Source organism: Narcine bancroftii, chromosome 3 (genome assembly GCF_036971445.1).
Source record: "Narcine bancroftii isolate sNarBan1 chromosome 3, sNarBan1.hap1, whole genome shotgun sequence".
NCBI lineage: Eukaryota > Metazoa > Chordata > Chondrichthyes > Torpediniformes > Narcinidae > Narcine > Narcine bancroftii.
This window is the reverse complement of record NC_091471.1, coordinates 240,196,589-240,215,573: the sequence shown is the minus strand read 5'-3', so window position 1 is coordinate 240,215,573 and position 18,985 is coordinate 240,196,589. Positions and strand designations below refer to the sequence as shown.

Genomic DNA, 18,985 nt, shown 5'->3' with positions numbered 1-18,985 from the left:
GTACCTATCTCGTCGTCTCAGATCCTGTTGCACCTGCCGCCACCAGCATTTGAGGTTGATATGAATTTCATCCTGTAACGTTCCTGTGTGATGTTTTAAAATAGAGTTTTGGCAGTATTCATAAATCACAAAATGCGTGGAATCCTGGCATTTGTCCATTTGAGATTTGTGACACTTGCCGCCGACCACTCTTCATATCTCTGAAAAGGCATTGCTTTTCCTCGTCAAATGGCTTGGTAAAACATTAAATTAAAGAGTGCCGCCTAGTAGCATAACTGAAAAATTGCCAAAGGCAAGATAGGGACATGCAGATGGCATGGTCTTCCGTTTAATAACTCTGTCCAAGCAAGGGTAATGGATTCATCTTTTCTACAAGCTGTTTGACTATCTCTCACCACTAATCCCTTCTAGAAAAGTTTTGTACCATCCTTTTTGAACCATCAAAGATCACAAGCTTCAATAAATCTCGAATCACAATACATTTCCAGATCTTTCTCTCCCTTCACTTTACCCCAGCCCATCTCTTTTATTACTTACTTTAGTAGTGTATAATCTGTTGTAAAAATCTTGCTTTGAGAAATGATCGCACCTTATGGGCTGCCTGAAATGTTAAATTCAGGCAATGGTCCACACTTTATTTCTTCTCCCTCCTCCCTGCATGGCATGAAGTTTAGCTTCATGTACGTGGACTTGTTCCTTGGGTAATACATCTTTGATCCAGACGGTGGACTGTTTCCCGTTTTCAGGTTTCCTCATGTAAATGGATGCCTCTTCCTACATCTTCTCGGTGGCAGCTACCAGCTTAATATTTCTTTGCTTGGGTTGAAAGGGAATTGGCAGATTTTCAGTCTCAAAGTTATTGCTTCAAGCTGCTCTGTTACTTCCAAAGGCTGCAGTTGATATAAAGCACAAAGGACTGCAGACACCGAACACGAGGCTGGAGAAACTCAGTAGGAAAATCGGTGTCCTTTATATGGCAAAGATGAAGATTCGTAACCATTGTTTCAGGCTTTGGTTCTGTATCTTTGTACACTGTTTGACCGCTGAGTTTCTCCAGCATTGAGTTTTTACTGCACTGTGGTTTAAAGTGGACTTTAAAGAGCACTGCTGAGCTTACAACTGCAATTAAACTGGAGTTGGTGAAAGTCAGGAATAAAAACAGAATATGCAATGAATTAGCGGGTCTGGCAGCAGCTGTAGGCAGTAATAATTTGCATTGCAGGTCAATGAATACAGCACCCTATTCTTAGGCAAGTTGAATTTTTATTTTTTGATTCTGCTTTGGTGCAGAGAGATTGGAACGAATGACTAAAAGTTGATGAGCAATGAGGTTGGTTAGTTTGAAGATCCTGATCCATTGTGTTCCTCTTTTTAGTCTGGGGGAAATCTAAGGATGAAAGAATGTCTCATTGGAATCACAAATCTTCAGGACAGAAAGCAGTTTTGTGTAATTGGGCGGCATCGGCTCATTGGCCGAAAAGGGTTTGTTACTGTGCTGCATGTCTAAATTTAAATTTCTTTTAAATTTTTGAAAGAATTCAGGTCGCGTCCGCTGTATCTATTGAATTGGAATAGGGCATTTCTCCTTGCTAATAAAATCTGAATTCAAATGTAATAGATTCTCGAGAGGAATTGTGAGAATCTTTACCCCAAAGTGATTAAAGTTTGCATCTTTGGACCAGTGTGTGTAACCATGTGGAACAAGCAGTCAGAAGAACTGATAGGAACAGGTACAATTACATTATTTAAAAGATATCTAGACAGGTGCCTGGGATGGGAAAGATTTAGAAGGAAATGGGTCAAGCAGATTGGGCCAGTTCCGGAAGACGGGGAAACATGAAATTTTCAGACGCTGTGATTGCAGTAATCCTCCAGCATTACTGTGTCTTTACTAGTTCAGGAAGACGCCTTGGATGAAGTGGACATGTTTAACCAAAGGGGGTTTCCGTGTTGTAGAGCTCTGACTGTGACAAGAGTTGTGTTGTGGAATACTATCTTGAGAGAAGCTAAGGAGCTGAGTCAAAGTGGAGATGCCTTGTGTAGAGATGATCACAAGGTTGTAACTCTTGAATCCACCTAGGTGACCATATCAGAAAATGAGCTGAAACTGGGGGAGGTGATGGTCAGAAGATAAGTGAATGTGGAAGCGGGAGTTCACTTTGGGGTTGGGTAAATGAAGTTTTACTTTCCTCGATACGGGCAGACCGTTTAGCAGCTTCGCCTCTCTGTCACACACGTATGGCTTACCTGCTACGCATTTATTTCGCTGTTTTCAAATCCGGCATTTTATTTCAAAGTCTTTCTCAAATTTCCCTTGGTTACCTTCCAAGCAACCCTGGGGAGATCTAGTATCAGTTAATCCAGGAGAGAGGGATGAGTTCAAAAATTTATCACTTTATTCTGTCAACCAAAAGACATTCGCTTTCTAAAATAAAGACAGATGGGAGCAAGAATTGGAAATGAAAGTTGAGGAGAAACTACGGGAAGAGGCTATTGATAGAAGTCACTCGACCACCTCCTGTGTCCTGTTGGGACTTGTTCAGTTTAACGAGGTGTGCAGGCTTCATTTTTCTAACTAAATCGTCAGCAATTTATCCAGAAATAGAAGACAAATGCAATCCGTGTAATGCCAGCTAAGTCGCATGTTTTATCACTGCCCCAAATACTGGAGCGGAATCTTCAGCACGTTACCCAAAATATTCAGTTAATTTACAACCCTGCCCATTGACTGTAATATTTGGAATCTCTTGAGACTTTTCTCCATGGAGTGAAGAAGCATCCTTAATACTTAGACTTAATAGAGGCCTACTAGATTCTGAGAGCATAGACAGCAGGGGTGGACAGCTAGTGCCTTTTCCCCAGGGCTGGAGTAGCAGACACCAGAGGACGTTTATACAGTGAAGGAAGGGAAGTTTAGGGGATACATCAGGGGCAAGTTGTTTTTTTTTTACACACAGGGAGTTGTTGGGGAGGTGATGGAGGCTGAAACATTGGGGGCCATTTAAGAGACTCTTAGAAGAAAAATTGAGGGTTACAGGGTAGAGAGGGTTTAGTTTTTTTTGGAGGTAATATATAGCTCGACACAACATTGAGGGCTGAAGAGACTGTACTGTGTTGTAATGTTCTATGTAACTCCCTAAATTCACTAGAGTAAGATGTAATAACATTTATATCTTTATGAGCCAAATGACTCATTTTATTTCATTGGAAGTCTGATGGGTGTCCTTCCCTTACACAATGGGCATAATTTTCTTCACTAAACTGGAGAAAATCAAATCCACATTAAGAGGATCCTCTGCAGTTTTTTTTCTTTCTTAACTGGCAGATCTTTGTGCGGTTATTTCTCTGCTTACGGAGTAAAAGCTCGACTGCGCAGTGTACGTACTGGCATAATCGGTCATATACTGATGATGTTAGGAGGGTCTGTGTGTGCATTTGAGGGGGTATGAAAATATTCATGTACATCTGTGTTGGTTTTTCTGTATTTTTTTTTAAAAAAGGGGAGCCTAATGTTCATCTGTATAATGTTTCGATGCTCAGTAAACATTTGGTGGGGAAGGAATGTGATGTGATGAACCCAGGTCCAACCTGCAGAATTTCTTATTGGCTCCTGCTTACTCAGGTTCTGCTTTTGAAATGCCCGCCTTTGAAACAAAACCCTTGGAGCATCAATGAGTTTGAAAAGATTTCCTTCATGTGGAAATCAGGAACTATTGGCTTTCTGATTGCATTCTGGGTGCTTGTATAAGTGTGCTTTCTGAGTGTTAACATGAGGCCTGTTTCCCAGTCACACTTTTCAAAGCTCGATCATTGTGTCACGGTGTTAATGGCACATTTATTCAGGAAGGGCACCATTTCTCAAGCAGCATAATAATGGCTGGAGGGTATTGTGATTTGAAAGGCCGCACATTACCGTGAAAATCTCTGGCCACAAGGGCCGTTTTTTAAAAAATCGTCTTAAAAGTTGAGCTTTGAATGGGGACGCTGATCATTTTGAAACCTTTGAGGATTCTCATCTCTTTAAATGCTTGTCATTGTCTGGTTGTGTGTTGGAATGACAGTCCTCCAATTCTTCTTGGAGAATTCTTCAGCCACCACCTCTTTCCTTTCCACCCCCCACCCCCCAATTGAAGTGAGCTGGTCTCGGCTATCTGACAGCTGTCTCTCCTTAGTGTGTTCTTTCACATTTGTTGGCTTTTGTTCAGAGAGGGCTGCAGGCTTCAGTTGACCGCCGGATTGTCCCAAGCCTGAACATTTGTGTTTAATGGCTGCTGAACAGTGGGCTGCAGAAACCTGCTGAGCCATTGTATGGGCCGAGGGACAGACAGGAGCTGGGAGCTCCTAGTCACACTTGTGCAATTCCAAACCCTCTAAACGTCCTCTTTGGGAGCAGTGAAGAGGCAACCCCTGGGTTACGGAAGGGTTCCGTTCCGGAGAACTGTTGGTAACGCGGCAGTCAAGGTTGCTTGGAATTCAAGCAACCGACAAAATAAAACTGTGCAAACTAAATAGGTTCAATAAAAAGGGTTCAAAATTGGCATGCCCTGCTGTTAGTTCTCCATGCAACATGCAGTCTCAAGCAACCAGGAAATTCACTTATCTGGCATCTAGGTGCTGGATACTGGGGATTTCACTGTACAGCCCTCACTAAAACCATTACAAGATTACAAGAATTGCTTCAAGACTGCTCTGCTATTCTAATGAGCTGATCTATCCACCCACTCAACCCCACTCCCCAGCTTTCTCCCCATAACCCTTGATGCCCTGGCTGATCAAATACTTGTCAATCTCTGCCTTAAGTATACCCAATGACCTCACTTCCACAGCCGTCTGGCTAAAGAAATTCCTCTGTATCTCTGTTTTAAATTGACGCCCTTTTATCCTGAAATTATGCCCTTGTCGTAGAATCCCCGACCACAGGAAACAACCTTGCCACATCTCCTCTCTCCAGGCTTTTCAGGATTCTAAATCCCTTTGAGGTCCCCCCTCATCCTTCTGTACTCTGAGTACAGTCATTCCTTTAATTCCTGGTATCATTCTAGTAAATCTTCTCTGTGCACTCTCCGTCTTTTCCAAATAAAGCTGCGCACAGTTCTCCGTGAGGTCTCACCGGTGCTTTGTTGAGTTTCAACATTACAGTACATCCCTGCTCTAGAAATGAATGCCAATGTTGCATTCGCCTTCAAGGTCATTCCAGAACTCCAAAGATCTATCTGCACTATTGAAACATCAAGCTTTTTCATTGACTAATCGCAACTGGAGATTTAATTTGTTATCAGTCTGTCCTGTGTACCCGTGTGGCTGTGGTAAGCTTCTGAACACTGTACTTGCACACATGACAATAATCAACTTTGAACGAATAAAATCCTGTGTGGGAGCGGAAGACGGAAGCAGCTGCCGCAGGGGAGCAAGTATGCACCTGCCAACCTCACTGACTCAGCGAGTGAGTCTGTTCAGCTCAACTCAGCCCCATGTTGGTGTGTCCCATTCGCAGGTACCTCATCCATTTGTTGGGTGTCTATAACCTCATGAGTGTGTGTATCAGTAGCATGCTATTAGATAGGGCAGTGATGCAACGCTGCGGTGTGCGGTGTTGACTCTGCAGCGTTTTCAATGAAAATGAAATGTGTGGACTCCCTTCTCCGAGCTCAAATGAAATTTTCATTCGCAGAGTAGTGAAGCAACGCAAAGGTGTTTATTATGCTGCCTGGGTCTACCAGGAAAACATTTACTGGAGCAGTGCAATGGATTGTGTGGAGTGCTTTTCAATCTGTTTCTCTGCAGAATAACCTAGGCTATTCACCTGTGTTCTGTGTGAGTGGTAACCCGAGTTGGCGTTATATTGCCACACAATCTTCTGACTAGGAGTTAGAAATGAAGAATTGCCGATGACAGTGGAATGTACAAATTCTCCCCATCTGTTTGTGTTGCTTTTTGCTGTTATTTAGACATACAGCATGGTAACAGGCCCACAAGGCCAGGCTGCCCAATTTATACCCAGTTAACCTACACCGCTGGTACGTTTTGAAGGGTGGGAGGAGAGACGGGGAGAAAGAATAAACAGGCAGCGTGGGATTTGAATCACTGTCCCGATTCCTGGCGCTGTAACAGCGTTGCGCTAACCGCTATGCTAACTGTGCCCCCCCCCCCCCTCCCATAAATGCATGCATCACCACTGGTTGGGGTCTGCACTTGTATGCATGTGTTAGCTCTAGAATTGCCACTGTTATCCACCTAACTGGAACCATAATTGATATAATGAACCATTTGCAGTTTTACTGTTACGTCCGTGTGTGCTTACATGTGCATGACTTAATCTTTGAGACAAGCATATGACAGGCATTTTTTTGGGGGGGATATTTCACAGTGAAGTGATGAGTGGGACAGCTTCATCTTTGTCAGGCTTGTTACTTAATGATGTATTTGGGGAAACTCTACTGGTGTCTTGCAGATCAATCTTAGCTCCTTGTGTTGTCCATGTCCTGTGTTCGGATCTTCATAATATTTTTTTTTAACTATCTTTTTTCCAGGGTTTATCAGGGTTTGGAACCTTGCTACCCTTATCATAAACTACTGCACCTGCGTACACTGTTAAAATCATTTTTTCTTGCACTGCTATAACTGAAGATTTATCTTTTATATTCTCTTTCACTACATTTATTTAATGTACAGTAAAATCCTCATTATCCAGAATACAACAAAAAAATTACAGAAAATAAATGGGTAAAAAATACAAAAGTTTTAAATTTGAAGCCCCCTAGCGGTTAGTTCGTCAATCACTCAACACGCAATCTCAAGTAACTAGCAAATTCTCTTATCCGGCATCCAATAATCCCCAAAAGTTCTGGATACCGGGGGTTTTCACGGTATTCTGTTGAAGTTTTTACAAGAAGCCTGTTTGCCTGCGGCAAATAAAGAATTTCAGTACATCTATACATTGTGGATATTAATGAAAATAAATTCAAATTCACTTTCATTGATTGGACAGTGAGAAAGGTACAGAATTTTGTAAAGAATGTTTTTCAACAAGTTTGTGGTAGTTGTTTTGGAGGTTGATGTTAGTTTAAATAAGTGCTAGATTCTTGAATTGCATGGCGAAATTAGACATTTGTGAATGCAATATTAGCTTTCTTTGCCTTGCTTAGTGTATTAGTTAGCTGAGGGAAGTTGCCTTTTCCTTTCTGTGTAATTGGTTCTGGGAGGGGAGGGTTTAAAAAAAAACACTTATTTTTCTGAACAGTTGATCATTTTTACAAGGATAATGTAGCTGAGGGCCTCAACTAATTCTTTCCAAGAATTCATAATTCTTAATTCTTTGTCTCCCTTTTTGCTTCTACACCCCTGCCTGGGGTTTTGCAAATCCTTTCTAGTTTAAGCATCTAGAGTATAGGGAGAGATTGGACAGATTAGGTCTTTATTCTTTGGAGCGTAGAAGGTTGAGAGGGGATTTGATAGAAGTATTTAAGATTATGAAAGGGATAGACAGAGTGGATGTGGATAGACTATTTCTGTTAAGAGGAGGAAAGATTAAAACAAGAGGACATGAGTTAAGAATTAAGGGGCAGAGGTTTAGAGGTAACATGAGGGGGAACTTCTTTACTCAGAGAGTGGTAGCCGTGTGGAATGAGCTTCCGGGAGAAATAGTGGCGGCAGAGTCAATTGTATTATTTAAGAAAAGGTTGGACAGGTATATGGATGAGAAGAAGATGGAGGGTTATGGGCATTGTGCAGGGAGGTGGGACTAGAAAGGGGTGTTTGGTTCGGTGCAGACTAGAAGGGCCTAATGGCCTGTTTCCGTGCTGTAATTGTTATGTTATTGTTATGTTATGTTATTGTTATGTTATCTTGGATTAAGTTTCGTATAGTATTTTTTTTGGTTTGATGCATTCACACTTAACAAAGGTTCTTGTGCCCCAGCAGTACCCAAAACACCTCTCTCCTGCTGGTTTCCAGATCTGCCAGGATCTTGTAGTCTTTAGCTATAAACAGTTATTATCCTGTTGACTGTTAAATTCTGTTTCTTTTTAACTTGTTCAAAATATATTCAGTTACTTGTAAATCTGCCTAATGCAGATGTTCCAAGTTCTTGCAAAAATATTTTTTAAGTTGAATTTTCATGCCTCCATTCATAGTTTCTGTCCAGCCATTCGTCAACAAAATATGCACTTTAACATTCTCCTTTCTAGCTAATTCTTTGTATCAAAGGATATTGCTTGTGCAGGACTTCCTTTAACCGTGAGGTGGTCATTGCAAGTGAGTTTCTGCACTGGAGTAACAGAATAAAGTCTTGGTCCAGTATCACTGGAGCCTTGTAGCAAAAACACAGTAAATGCTGGAGGAAGGAACTCAACCAGTTTCGCAGCCTCCATAGGAGGTAAAGATAAGTGTGAGGTGTTACATTTTGGAAAGGCAAATCTAAATAGGTCATATGCATTAAATGGTAGGCTATTGAGCTCCCCACCATGACTAGCAGCCCCCCCACATCTCCATCGGGCACACAAAACTCAAAACGGTCAACCAGTTTACCTATCTCGGCTGCACCATTTCATCGGATGTAAGGATCGACAACGAGATAGACAACAGACTCGCCAAGGCAAATAGCACCTTTGGAAGACTACACAAGAGTCTGGAAAAACAACCAACTGAAAAACCTCACAAAGATAAGCGTATACAGAGCCGTTGTCATACCCACACTCCTGTTCGGCTCCGAATCATGGGTCCTCTACCGGCACCACCTACGGCTCCTAGAACGCTTCCACCAGCGTTGTCTCCGCTCCATCCTCAACATCCATTGGAGCGCTTTCATCCCTAACGTCGAAGTACTCGAGATGGCAGAGGTCGACAGCATCGAGTCCACGCTGCTGAAGATCCAGCTGCGCTGGATGGGTCACGTCTCCAGAATGGAGGACCATCGCCTTCCCAAGATCGTGTTATATGGCGAGCTCTCCACTGGCCACCGTGACAGAGGTGCACCAAAGAAGAGGTACAAGGATTGCCTAAAGAAATCTCTTGGTGCCTGCCACATTGACCACCGCCAGTGGGCTGATAACGCCTCAAACCGTGCATCTTGGCGCCTCACAGTTTGGCGGGCAGCAACTTCCTTTGAAGAAGACCGCAGAGCCCACCTCACTGAGAAAAGGCAAAGGAGGAAAAACCCAACACCCAACCCCAACCAACCAATTTTCCCCTGCAGCCGCTGCAACCGTGTCTGCCTGTCCCGCATCGGACTTGTCAGCCACAAACGAGCCTGCAGCTGACGTGGACTTTTACCCCCTCCATAAATCTTCGTCCGCGAAGCCAAGCCAAAGAAGAAATTGAGATGTGCAGAGCAACAAAGGGATTGAGGAGTGATGGTAAATAGTACCCTCAAGGCTGATATTCAGGTAGATGGTGTGGTGAAGAAGGCATTTGGAATGTTGGCCTTCATAAATCAGAATATTGAATTCAAGAGTAGGGAGGTTATGATGAAATTGTACAAGGCATTGATGAGGCCAAATTTGGAGTACTGTGTACCAAATTATAGGAAAGATATAAACAAAATAGAGAGAGTGCAGAGAAGGTTCATGAGAATGTTGACAGGATTTCAAGGTTTGAGTTACAGGGAAAGGTTGTGCAGACTGGGGATTTTTTCTCTGGAGCGTAGAAGATTGAGAGGGGACTTGATAGAGGTGTTTAAGATTTTAAAAGGGACAAACAGAGTAAACGTGGATAGGCTTTTTCAATTAAGAGTGGGGGAGATTCAAACTAGAGGGCATGGTTTAAGATTGAAGGGGGAAAATTATAAGGGGATCATGAGGGGAAATTTCTTTACGCAAGGGGTGATAGGGATGTGAAATGAGCTTCCGGCAGACGTGGTCGAGGCGGGATCATTGGTTACATTTAAGGAAAGACTGGATAGTTACATGGATAGGAGAGGACTGGAGGGGTATGGACCAGGTGCTGGTCAGTGGGACTAGGAGGGTGGGGATTTGTTTCGGCATGGACTAGTAGGGCCGAACTGACCTGTTCTGTGCTGTAAGTTGTTATATGGTTATATGTATTACCAACATTTCAGCCCAGAGCCCTACTTCAAGGTATGAGCAGAAAGCAGCCGGGCCTGAATAAAGACTGGGGAGAGAAAGAGGGAAGAATGGGAGGGGGGTGGAGTCCAGGCCAACAGACAAAAAATGATTTGAGACCACCCGCAAATTGGAGGAACAACGCCTCATCTGTCTGGGTCCCTTCCAACCGGATGGCATTAATATCAACTTCTCAGATTTCCATTAAACCCCCGCCCCCCCCCAATCTTTCTACCTCCAGTCTTCTTTTCTCCATTTCTCTTTCTCCTTATCCCTCTGTCTCCTTTCACAGAGCCAAAATCAATTCTCACCTTTCCAGTTTTCATATCCTATTAACACCTTCTGTCTCCTGGTCTGGACCCCTCCCCCTCTTATTCTTCCCCTTTGTCTCCCCAGTCTTTAATTCAGGCACCTGCCTGCTTTTTACTTGTACCTTAAAGGGCTCAGGCCCGAAATGGCAGTAATATATCTTTATCCCCAATGGATGGTGTGAGTCTTGCTGGGATCCTCCAGCATTTCTGTTTTGTTTTACTACAATCACAGCACTTGCAGACGTTTGTGCTGTTTCTCCACCCCCCCCCCCCCCCCCCCCCACCCCTCCACCATTGGTGCATGGCCTTGGCACTCGTGCACTTAACATGTGCACACAGATGCAATTTTGCCCACATCCTCTTACCTTGGGCCTACTTCCTCTGCCTTCATAGTTAACTCTGATGTTCATTTGCTGCCTTTCCATGTTAAATTCCCTTGAGCATACCCTTACTCTCTGGCTGCTGGCTGCTCACTCACTCTCCAAGAATGAAGCTACCTCCAGCTCTGCTACCTACCCTCTTCAGGTTGGTTGATTTCCAAACAACCTTCTCTGCAACACACACCCTCTCTTTTCCCCCCCCCCTCCACACACCCCCAAAATAAAAATGATAACCCCTCATCCCTGTCCCAGAACCCATGAGATCACAAGATATAGGAGAGTAGGCCCATTGGCCCTTTGAGCCTGACCTGCCATTCGAATCATGAGCTGATCCATTCTCCCACTCCGCCCACAACCTGGCCATCTCCCTGTAACCCTTCATACCCTGACTAATTTAATACCTGTCCATCTCAAATAAGCCCAACCACAGCTGCCTTCTACAACGACCCTTTGGCTAAGGTTCTGCCCTCTAGTCTTAGACTCCCCTACCATGGCCTACCTGGTCTTTTTTCTTTCATTAAAATACCATCTGATTTATTCCTTTCATACCCCCCCCCCCCCCAAGACGAGGCTTTGGCTGAAACCTTTGACTTCTCAGAATATCTCCGGAGAATCTTCAACTAGTTGCTCCCCTGAGGGGACGGGGTGTGGTCTTCTCTCCTGGTGTTTTGCAGGCAGATCAATGTTTCCCATTAAATTAAGGGCAGTGAGTTGTAGATTTGTCCTGAAGGGTTGGGTCTCTTATCACTTGACCGTCACTGATTTCAAGCTTAGACCCCAAACACTTAGAACTCTCCTTTTGAGGGCAAGACCCTACATCTCACCAAGGCTGTTTTGAGATTGGTAACCAGGGATGTGTAAATCTAATCATTGTTCTTGTCATTTTTGTGAATTTGTTGGCTGTGTTAATGTAAAAGTGAAGAATAAGATTGAAATTGAGGTGGTACGGTTAGTGCCGTGGTTAGCGGTACACTGTTACAGCGCCAGCGATCTGGGTTCAAATCCACCACTGTCTGTAAGGAGTTTATGTCTTCTCCCCATGTCTGTGTGGGTTCCCTCTGAGTGCTCCGGTTTCCTCCCTCCCTTCAAACCGTTGTAGATCAATTGGGCAGCATGGGCTCATGGGACGAAAGGGGCTGTTACTGTGCTGTATGCCTAAATTAAAAATTTTAAATTAACTAACAGAAAGGGATCCAAACTTTTTTTTTTAACTTCTTTAGACCTGATTAATTACAGATAGAGACTTAAATTTGCTGTTTGCTTTTCTTGGAGCATATGGTAGAGAATATAGTTAACTATGTAGGTGGGTCAGTAATCTGGGTGAAAGATGGTATGGAGAGAGTGCTGTTAATCTGGGTTTGCTTCTTTGACATGTGTTGCTTAATGCATGGGAGTTTCATGAGTCCCTTTGTTCACCAGGACCTTTTCAAATTTATGAAGCAATCTCAAGGCAAAACAGCCATAATGCGTATTGAAATCTTTAAGTTTTACTGTAACTCAGTTATTTTCTGTGCAACATTTTTTTTGAAAACCCAGCTAATAGAATTGGTGCCTCAGTGTCAGAGCTGACCATCGGCGCGATCTGAATGGAGCTCGCATGCTCTCCTGGTGACTAGGCTTCTTCCAAGTACTCTGATTTTTCTCCCCCCCCCCCCCATCCCCACATCCCAAAGATATTTGGGATGATAAATTAATTGGCTGCTGTGGTAAAATCTGGTGGGAATTGGTAAAATCTGGTGGGAATTGGTGAAATTGTGGGTAAGTATAAATGGGTGGTCATTAATCAGCACAGGCTCGGTGGGCCAAAGAGCTTGCTTCTGTGCTGTATCTCCGAGGCTTTAACTTTAGTGAATCTAGAATCTTGTGCTGTCATTTATTTGAAGAGAGCTCTTTAAGATGTAAAGTATCTGCCATGAAAGCAGCCCTTTTCGTGATAGAAGTCCAAAGCAGATTCAGGGGTATCATCAAATAGGTGCAACAGCCGAGGCAGGTTTCATGATTGGCTGACCAGTAAGAGTGGCAGAACAAGGAATGACATGCGTCTTCTCCACCACAGCGTGGACATTGTCAGTCTCCAGTTGCCTGGGCTATCAATAGAATGTACTTTCACTCCCTGCCAAAGATCCTATATCATGGAAAGCCTTTGAAGCCAAAGTGTACCCAGCTTTGAGAAAGGGTTGTGTACTTTTCTCTTGAGTAAAGTGGGTTTCAGCAATTAACATGGGAAAACTCCTTTTTTGTGAGGTAGTCAGGAATATAATAATCTTCTTTCTCCGTGAGCCTTTTTAGAAATAAAAAGGTCTTCTTTGCTGGTAACCACGGGGCAGGTGAGTGTGATTAACTGATGCCAAACCTTGTGATGTCCTTTTAATTATAGATTTTCTAATGTTACAGATGAGGCTGTCTGTGTATTCAAGTGTGCAGTGAATAGGGAAACAGAATGCAGCCGGGTCGGTAAACAGTCCTTCATCATTACATTGGGATGTACCAGTGTTCTCCTGCAATTTTCGTCTCAAAATGGTAAGCAATGCTTCACTTTCTTGTACCTTTCTTCCCTCAGAAGTTGAAACGTATGTGACTTTGGTTCAAAGCACATTAAAGATGTGGCAGAACACAAGGTCGCTCAAGAGTCCATCAGAAGCAAAGGGCTCAAGCCCGAAAGGTTGTTGGTATCCCTTTGCGTGACCTGCTGAGTTTCTCCACCACTTTTGTCTGTTGTGCAGCAATCACCATGTCTGCAGACTTTTAAGGTTCATTTATTTATAAGGTAATAAACAGAACATTGCACAACATTTTCTTTAGTCTCCTCTAAGGCAGATAAAGATTCAGCATCATCAGAAATTGCCCAGTGCCCCTTACAGTAGGAGAAAGATGAGCGAAAGAGAGACTCGCCCCTCCCAGAGTTCCTGAGTGTCCATGGATTCACGTCCAGTGCTCCCGCAGCCATACAGTCTTCAGTATAAACCATCGGCGCCTGGTTTTCCAAGCCTCCAACCCGATCATGAAGCCTCCAGCGCCCTCTTGCATCTCGGTTCCAATACCTGGTACCCCCTTCGGCCATTTTTGAACCAGCATTCCGCGTTATCGTGCGAGTCCCTTGACCGCGGTTGCTGGCAGCCCGCAGTCTGCATGGGTTCCTTGCCTCGAGTCACCAACAGCCCGCCGCCTGTGTGTTCTTCAGCCTCAGAGCCTCTCACTGGCCTGTCGGCGTCTCATGGGTTGTCTCCTCTGCTTCTCCTTCTCAAACGAGTGGGGGTTTTTTCCCCATTTTCAGGTGTTTCACCAGAGTCTGCAAAAACCAGCCCCTGCCCCAAGATAGGTCCAGACCCCACGATTGCAGGATTTTAAAATAAACCCACATTGGCTCTGTTCAATTGGACTGGGTGGTCGAATCCTGTGGGGGAGAGCTGTGCTTCCACTCTCCTGGGCCCACGTCAATTTCAGCACTGCTGTTACAGTGAAATAAATTTCAAATTTAGACACGTAGCATGGTAACAGATATTTCAGCCTACGAGCTCGTGCTGCTCAGTTACACCCCATTAGCTTACACAGCCAGTATGTTTTGAATGGTGGGTGGAAAACCCACACAGACATGGGGAGAATAGACAAACTTCTTACAGACAGCGTGGGCTTCGGACCCCATTCCCGATCATTGGTGCTGTAACAGTGTTGCGCTAACCACGCTGCTCATTTCCATGCCTAACTGGGTTTCCATTGTTCCTTTTGAACTCGCTATGGAGCAGGGGTTTTTTTTAATTCACATATTTGCTCTAGGTTATTTATTATACCTGTACTACTGTGTAACATTTTCTCTCCATTCAAAAATGAAATTTATGAATGGGGCATTATTTGAAATTTTATTGCATTCTGGAATTTTTTGGGGGTAATTCTTTATTTATCGCACTATGAACCAAACCATATCAACCAATATATTTACAGATACATCTCTTTAAATATTCACAGTGACATTTTCTCTTTTTTTCCCCATCCCTCCTTCCCCCTTTCCACCCCCAACAAAAACAGTAAATATTGAACATAGAAAATACAATAAAACAATATCTTTATACAAAAGGAATACAAACAAAAAAGACATATCATCTACTTATTCACATTAAATCTGATCATATTTATCTTCTTATCATTTTAGGTGGTGGTGGTCTGAGGCCTGCTCTTTCTGTTATGTTCCATATCTGGTTTCCAGGTTTTTTCAAACATTGTAACTTTGTCTTTTAAATTTTATGTGATTTTTTTTTTCCAATCGGATACACTTAAACTTGGTTATATATTCCATTATTATTTATAGTCATATAGTCCAACGTGACCATCTTATATCTTTATTTTCACTTTTTTTCCGCCTCTTCACCACCTCCATCCCCTTTTTTTCCATTACTATTTTTTTAAGTTTTCCTTTTTAATCTCAATATATGACAACGCACTTAAGACATGAAATACCCCAACAATCCCCACAAGCAATAACCTTTTTTTTTTTAAATTTATTTATAGTATCTCCATACATTCATTTCAAATTGACTTAGTATAATATTACATAATAGATACTAAATAATTTTCAAAATTTCACCCCCCCACCTCCCCTAACCCCTTAGGAAACCACCTTGTGGTGGTTAATTCCCAAAAACCCAAATGGGTGTGGTATAAACCACAAGTGGCATATGACTTTCGGGAGCAGAAGTACCACTCCCTCCCCCCCCCTCACCCCCCCAGGCAGACAAAATACACGTATAAACCGAAAAATCATCATTTCTTATATCCATAAAACCCCGGTCAATCAATTTAACCAATCTTATTCATAAACTCTTTTTTTTGAAAATCCAAACTTGATATTAAATTTTGCACCCTTTCCACCCTCCCAACACTGAGTTAAACATTGTTTACAATCAATAAAAGTTTTTTTTTAAATTTTTTTTTCAAGTCTTCCTGAATTTCATCCACTGAATTAAAACACCTCTGAACATCCCAGTTCAACACCGAATCTTCCATTCTTCTCAGTCTCAAGTTGAATTTGTAGCTTACTTTCAAAAAAAGTTTTTTTTTCAAATCTTTTAAAATTTTCTTGAACATAATTCCTTCGGTCTTGATCTTCTAAAGCATCAATGTTATTCATAAGTTCTTTCTTCTGTGTTTCCCAATTTAATACCAAATTTTCCACTTTGTCAATCTTCTCAATGTTAAGTTGAAATTATTGTTTATTTTCAAGAAAAACTTATTCAAAATTTTTAACTCTTCTTGGACATTGCTCCTTCGACTTTAATTTTATAAATCATCGATCTTGTTCATAGTTTCTTTCTACTGAATTTCCAAATTTAATAATAAAGTTTCCGTTTTTTCCAATTTTCTCAATGTTAAACTGATCTTGTTGTTTAGTTTAAAAAAAACCTTTTCAAAACTATTAAAATCTGTTTGCAATGTATGCATACTCACAGATAATAAATTCACTCTTCCAATATTCCATCCAAAAAAAAAATCACTAATAAACCTTATTGCAAGTCAAGGAGTTCCATATATATGTTTATCTTCAGAAAATATTTCAAATATTTCAAATCAACATTCGTCGCCATCTTTCAAAAAGGAGTCCGAAATCAACTTTAATAAGTTCTGTTCTTGAGAAAATTCCAGCACCAACTCTGGCTCTGTCTGAGCAAATAGGTCAAATTTCTTCCAAAGTCAAAGAATGTAATTTTGTTCTGTATTTATAGATAATAAATTCATCCTTCCGATATTCCATCCAAAAAAATCACTAATAAACTTTAATGTTATCTGGATTTTTAAAACTCATGGGCAACCAATGCCAATTACTGCAATTTATCTTCATAAAACATTTCAAATCAATATTCATCACCATCTTTCAGAGGGGTGTCCAAGGCCAGCTTATCCGACAGTCCAATTAATGAGCTCCGTTCTTAAGAAAATTCCAGCCTTGACTCCGTGGTTCTGTCTGGGCAAGTAGGCCGAGTTTCTTCCAAAGTCGGAGAGTGTAGTTTTGTTCTGTATTTGAACTCTATTTTCCTTAATCTTTGTTGCCATTTTAAACATCTTTCAGAGAGGTGTCCAAGGCCAGCTTATCCGACAGTCCAATTAATGAGCTCCGTTCTTAAGAAAATTCCAGCCTTGACTCCGTGGTTCTGTCTGGGCAAGTAGGCCGAGTTTCTTCCAAAGTCGGAGAGTGTAGTTTTGTTCTGTATTTGAACTCTATTTTCCTTAATCTTTGTTGCCATTTTAAACATCTTTCAGAGATGTGTCCAAGGCCAGCTTATCCGACAGTCCAATTAATGAGCTCCGTTCTTAAGAAAATTCCAGCCTTGACTCCGTGGTTCTGTCTGGGCAAGTAGGCCGAGTTTCTTCCAAAGTCGGAGAGTGTAGTTTTGTTCTGTATTTGAACTCTATTTTCCTTAATCTTTGTTGCCATTTTAAACTAAAAACAATTGATAAACAAAACAAAGACTTTTAACAGAAAAGAAATATTCTTAAAACGGGTATTTATATAACTGCCTGGGGGAGACCGGGAATGCACGTCCACTCCCTACGCCATCTTGCCACGCCCCCCAAGCAATAACCATTTAACCCCAAATTAACCTCCCCTCCTTGGATTGCCCCTTGTCCCTTGACGGCAACCACAACTCCTCTTTCCATTCGGTTTGCGAACTTACTCGCAAGCGTCAACTGATTTCACAGTGACCCTTACTCCCCCACCCCAGAGAACACTATTTTCCTATACATAACAAAGCTCTCTGTTTTGTTTTCCCCTTCTTCCCATTCTCTTATCCATCTTTAAATCTTTATATATACATTATCTTTACTTTATATTTTTACATATTTTTGATTATTTTCTTGCCAGTCATCCTTCTTGTCACTCCTCCTCCTCTCTTCTCCTGTCCTGCAAATGTTCAGCAAATTTTTTGGGTCCGAGAACAGTCTATTCCATTCCCCACTTTGAGTACTGCTGGATGTCTTAATATAAAGTTATAACCTTTCTTCCATAAGATTGTTTTCGCCGGGTTGAATTCCTTCCTCTTCTTTAAAAGTTCGAAGCTTATGTCCAGGTAAAAAAAAAAATTTTTTGTCCTTTATATTCCAATGGCTTACTGTCTTCTCTAACCTTCCTTCTTGCCTGCTCCAGTATGTTTTGTCGTATATCTTAGAAGTTTTACCAATATGATGTAGTACTAGTGCTCTATGCGCCCCTTCGATTCTATTTCTTCATGTGAATCTGTCGTTCCCAGCACATTCGGGATTCATCCTTTTATAAATTCCTTCATATCTGACCCTTCTTTGCCTTCTTTCAGGCCCACTATTTTTATGTTGTTTCGCCTACTGTAGATTTCCAATTCGTCAATTTTTTGTGACAATAAATCTTATGTCTCTTTAATTTTTTTCACTCTCCTCCAACTTCCCTCTTAAATCATTTATCTCCATTTCTACAGCAGCTTCTCGTTCCTCCACATTTTCTCCTCTTTTCCCTATTTCAGTCATGACCAACTCTAAGCTTTGCATTCTGTCTTCGGCTCTTTTCATTTTTCTTTTGATTGAACTAAATTCTAATGATGGCCATTCTGTTAATGACCTCAGTTGTTCTTCAAAAAAGGCTTTATCTAAATTTTGTCCTTCTATTTTACCTTCTTCTTTTCTTTGAACTTCTTGGTCTTCTTCCTCCTCCTCTTCTGTGTCTGTATCTATGTCTGTGTCATCTTCTTCTCTTCATCTGTGTATCTTCATCCTTCTCTGGTGAGCTGCTTCTGTATCCTTGCTGGGCCTCCAGCTGCTGTGTCTCATGCTGTTGGGCCTCCCGCTGCAGGTTGACCCGTTGTTGGGCCTCCCGCTGCAGGTTGACCCGTTGTTGGGCCTCCCGCTGCAGGTTGACCCGTTGTTGGGCCTCCCGCTGCAGGTTGACCCGCTGCTGGGCCCCCTGCCGCAGGTCGTCCCCCCCACCGGTCGTCCCGTTGCCCTTCATTCTCTTTCTCACCACTCTTCTTCTTTCTTGCTTACTTCCCCCAGCCGAATACCCCGATACTGGGCATCTCTCAGCTGGCCACTCCACAGATGAGTCCCCCTCCCGCTAGCGTTAACCTTTTCTTTTACTTGCACACTGTGCATACGCAACTCTTCTTGGCTCTGAGAGCCATATTTGAAGTCCGCCGGTCGGGAGGACACTGCTCCTCTGGGGGCTCACCAACACCAGAGATTGGCCGCTCCTCTCCACGGTGGCTCTCTGCTCCCACAT

General features: G+C 42.4%; 1 protein-coding gene across 3 annotated transcripts in view; it reads left to right on the top strand.

Moving 5' to 3' along the window:
* carm1 (coactivator-associated arginine methyltransferase 1) overlaps nt 1-18,985 on the top strand; it is a 71,875-nt gene that overhangs the window by 2,039 nt on the left and 50,851 nt on the right. For all 3 annotated transcript variants that reach the window (XM_069927249.1, XM_069927248.1, XM_069927250.1), the window contains exon 2: nt 13,144-13,269. In XM_069927249.1, the coding sequence (XP_069783350.1) occupies nt 13,144-13,269 (126 nt within the window). The remainder of the gene's footprint in view (nt 1-13,143; nt 13,270-18,985) is intronic.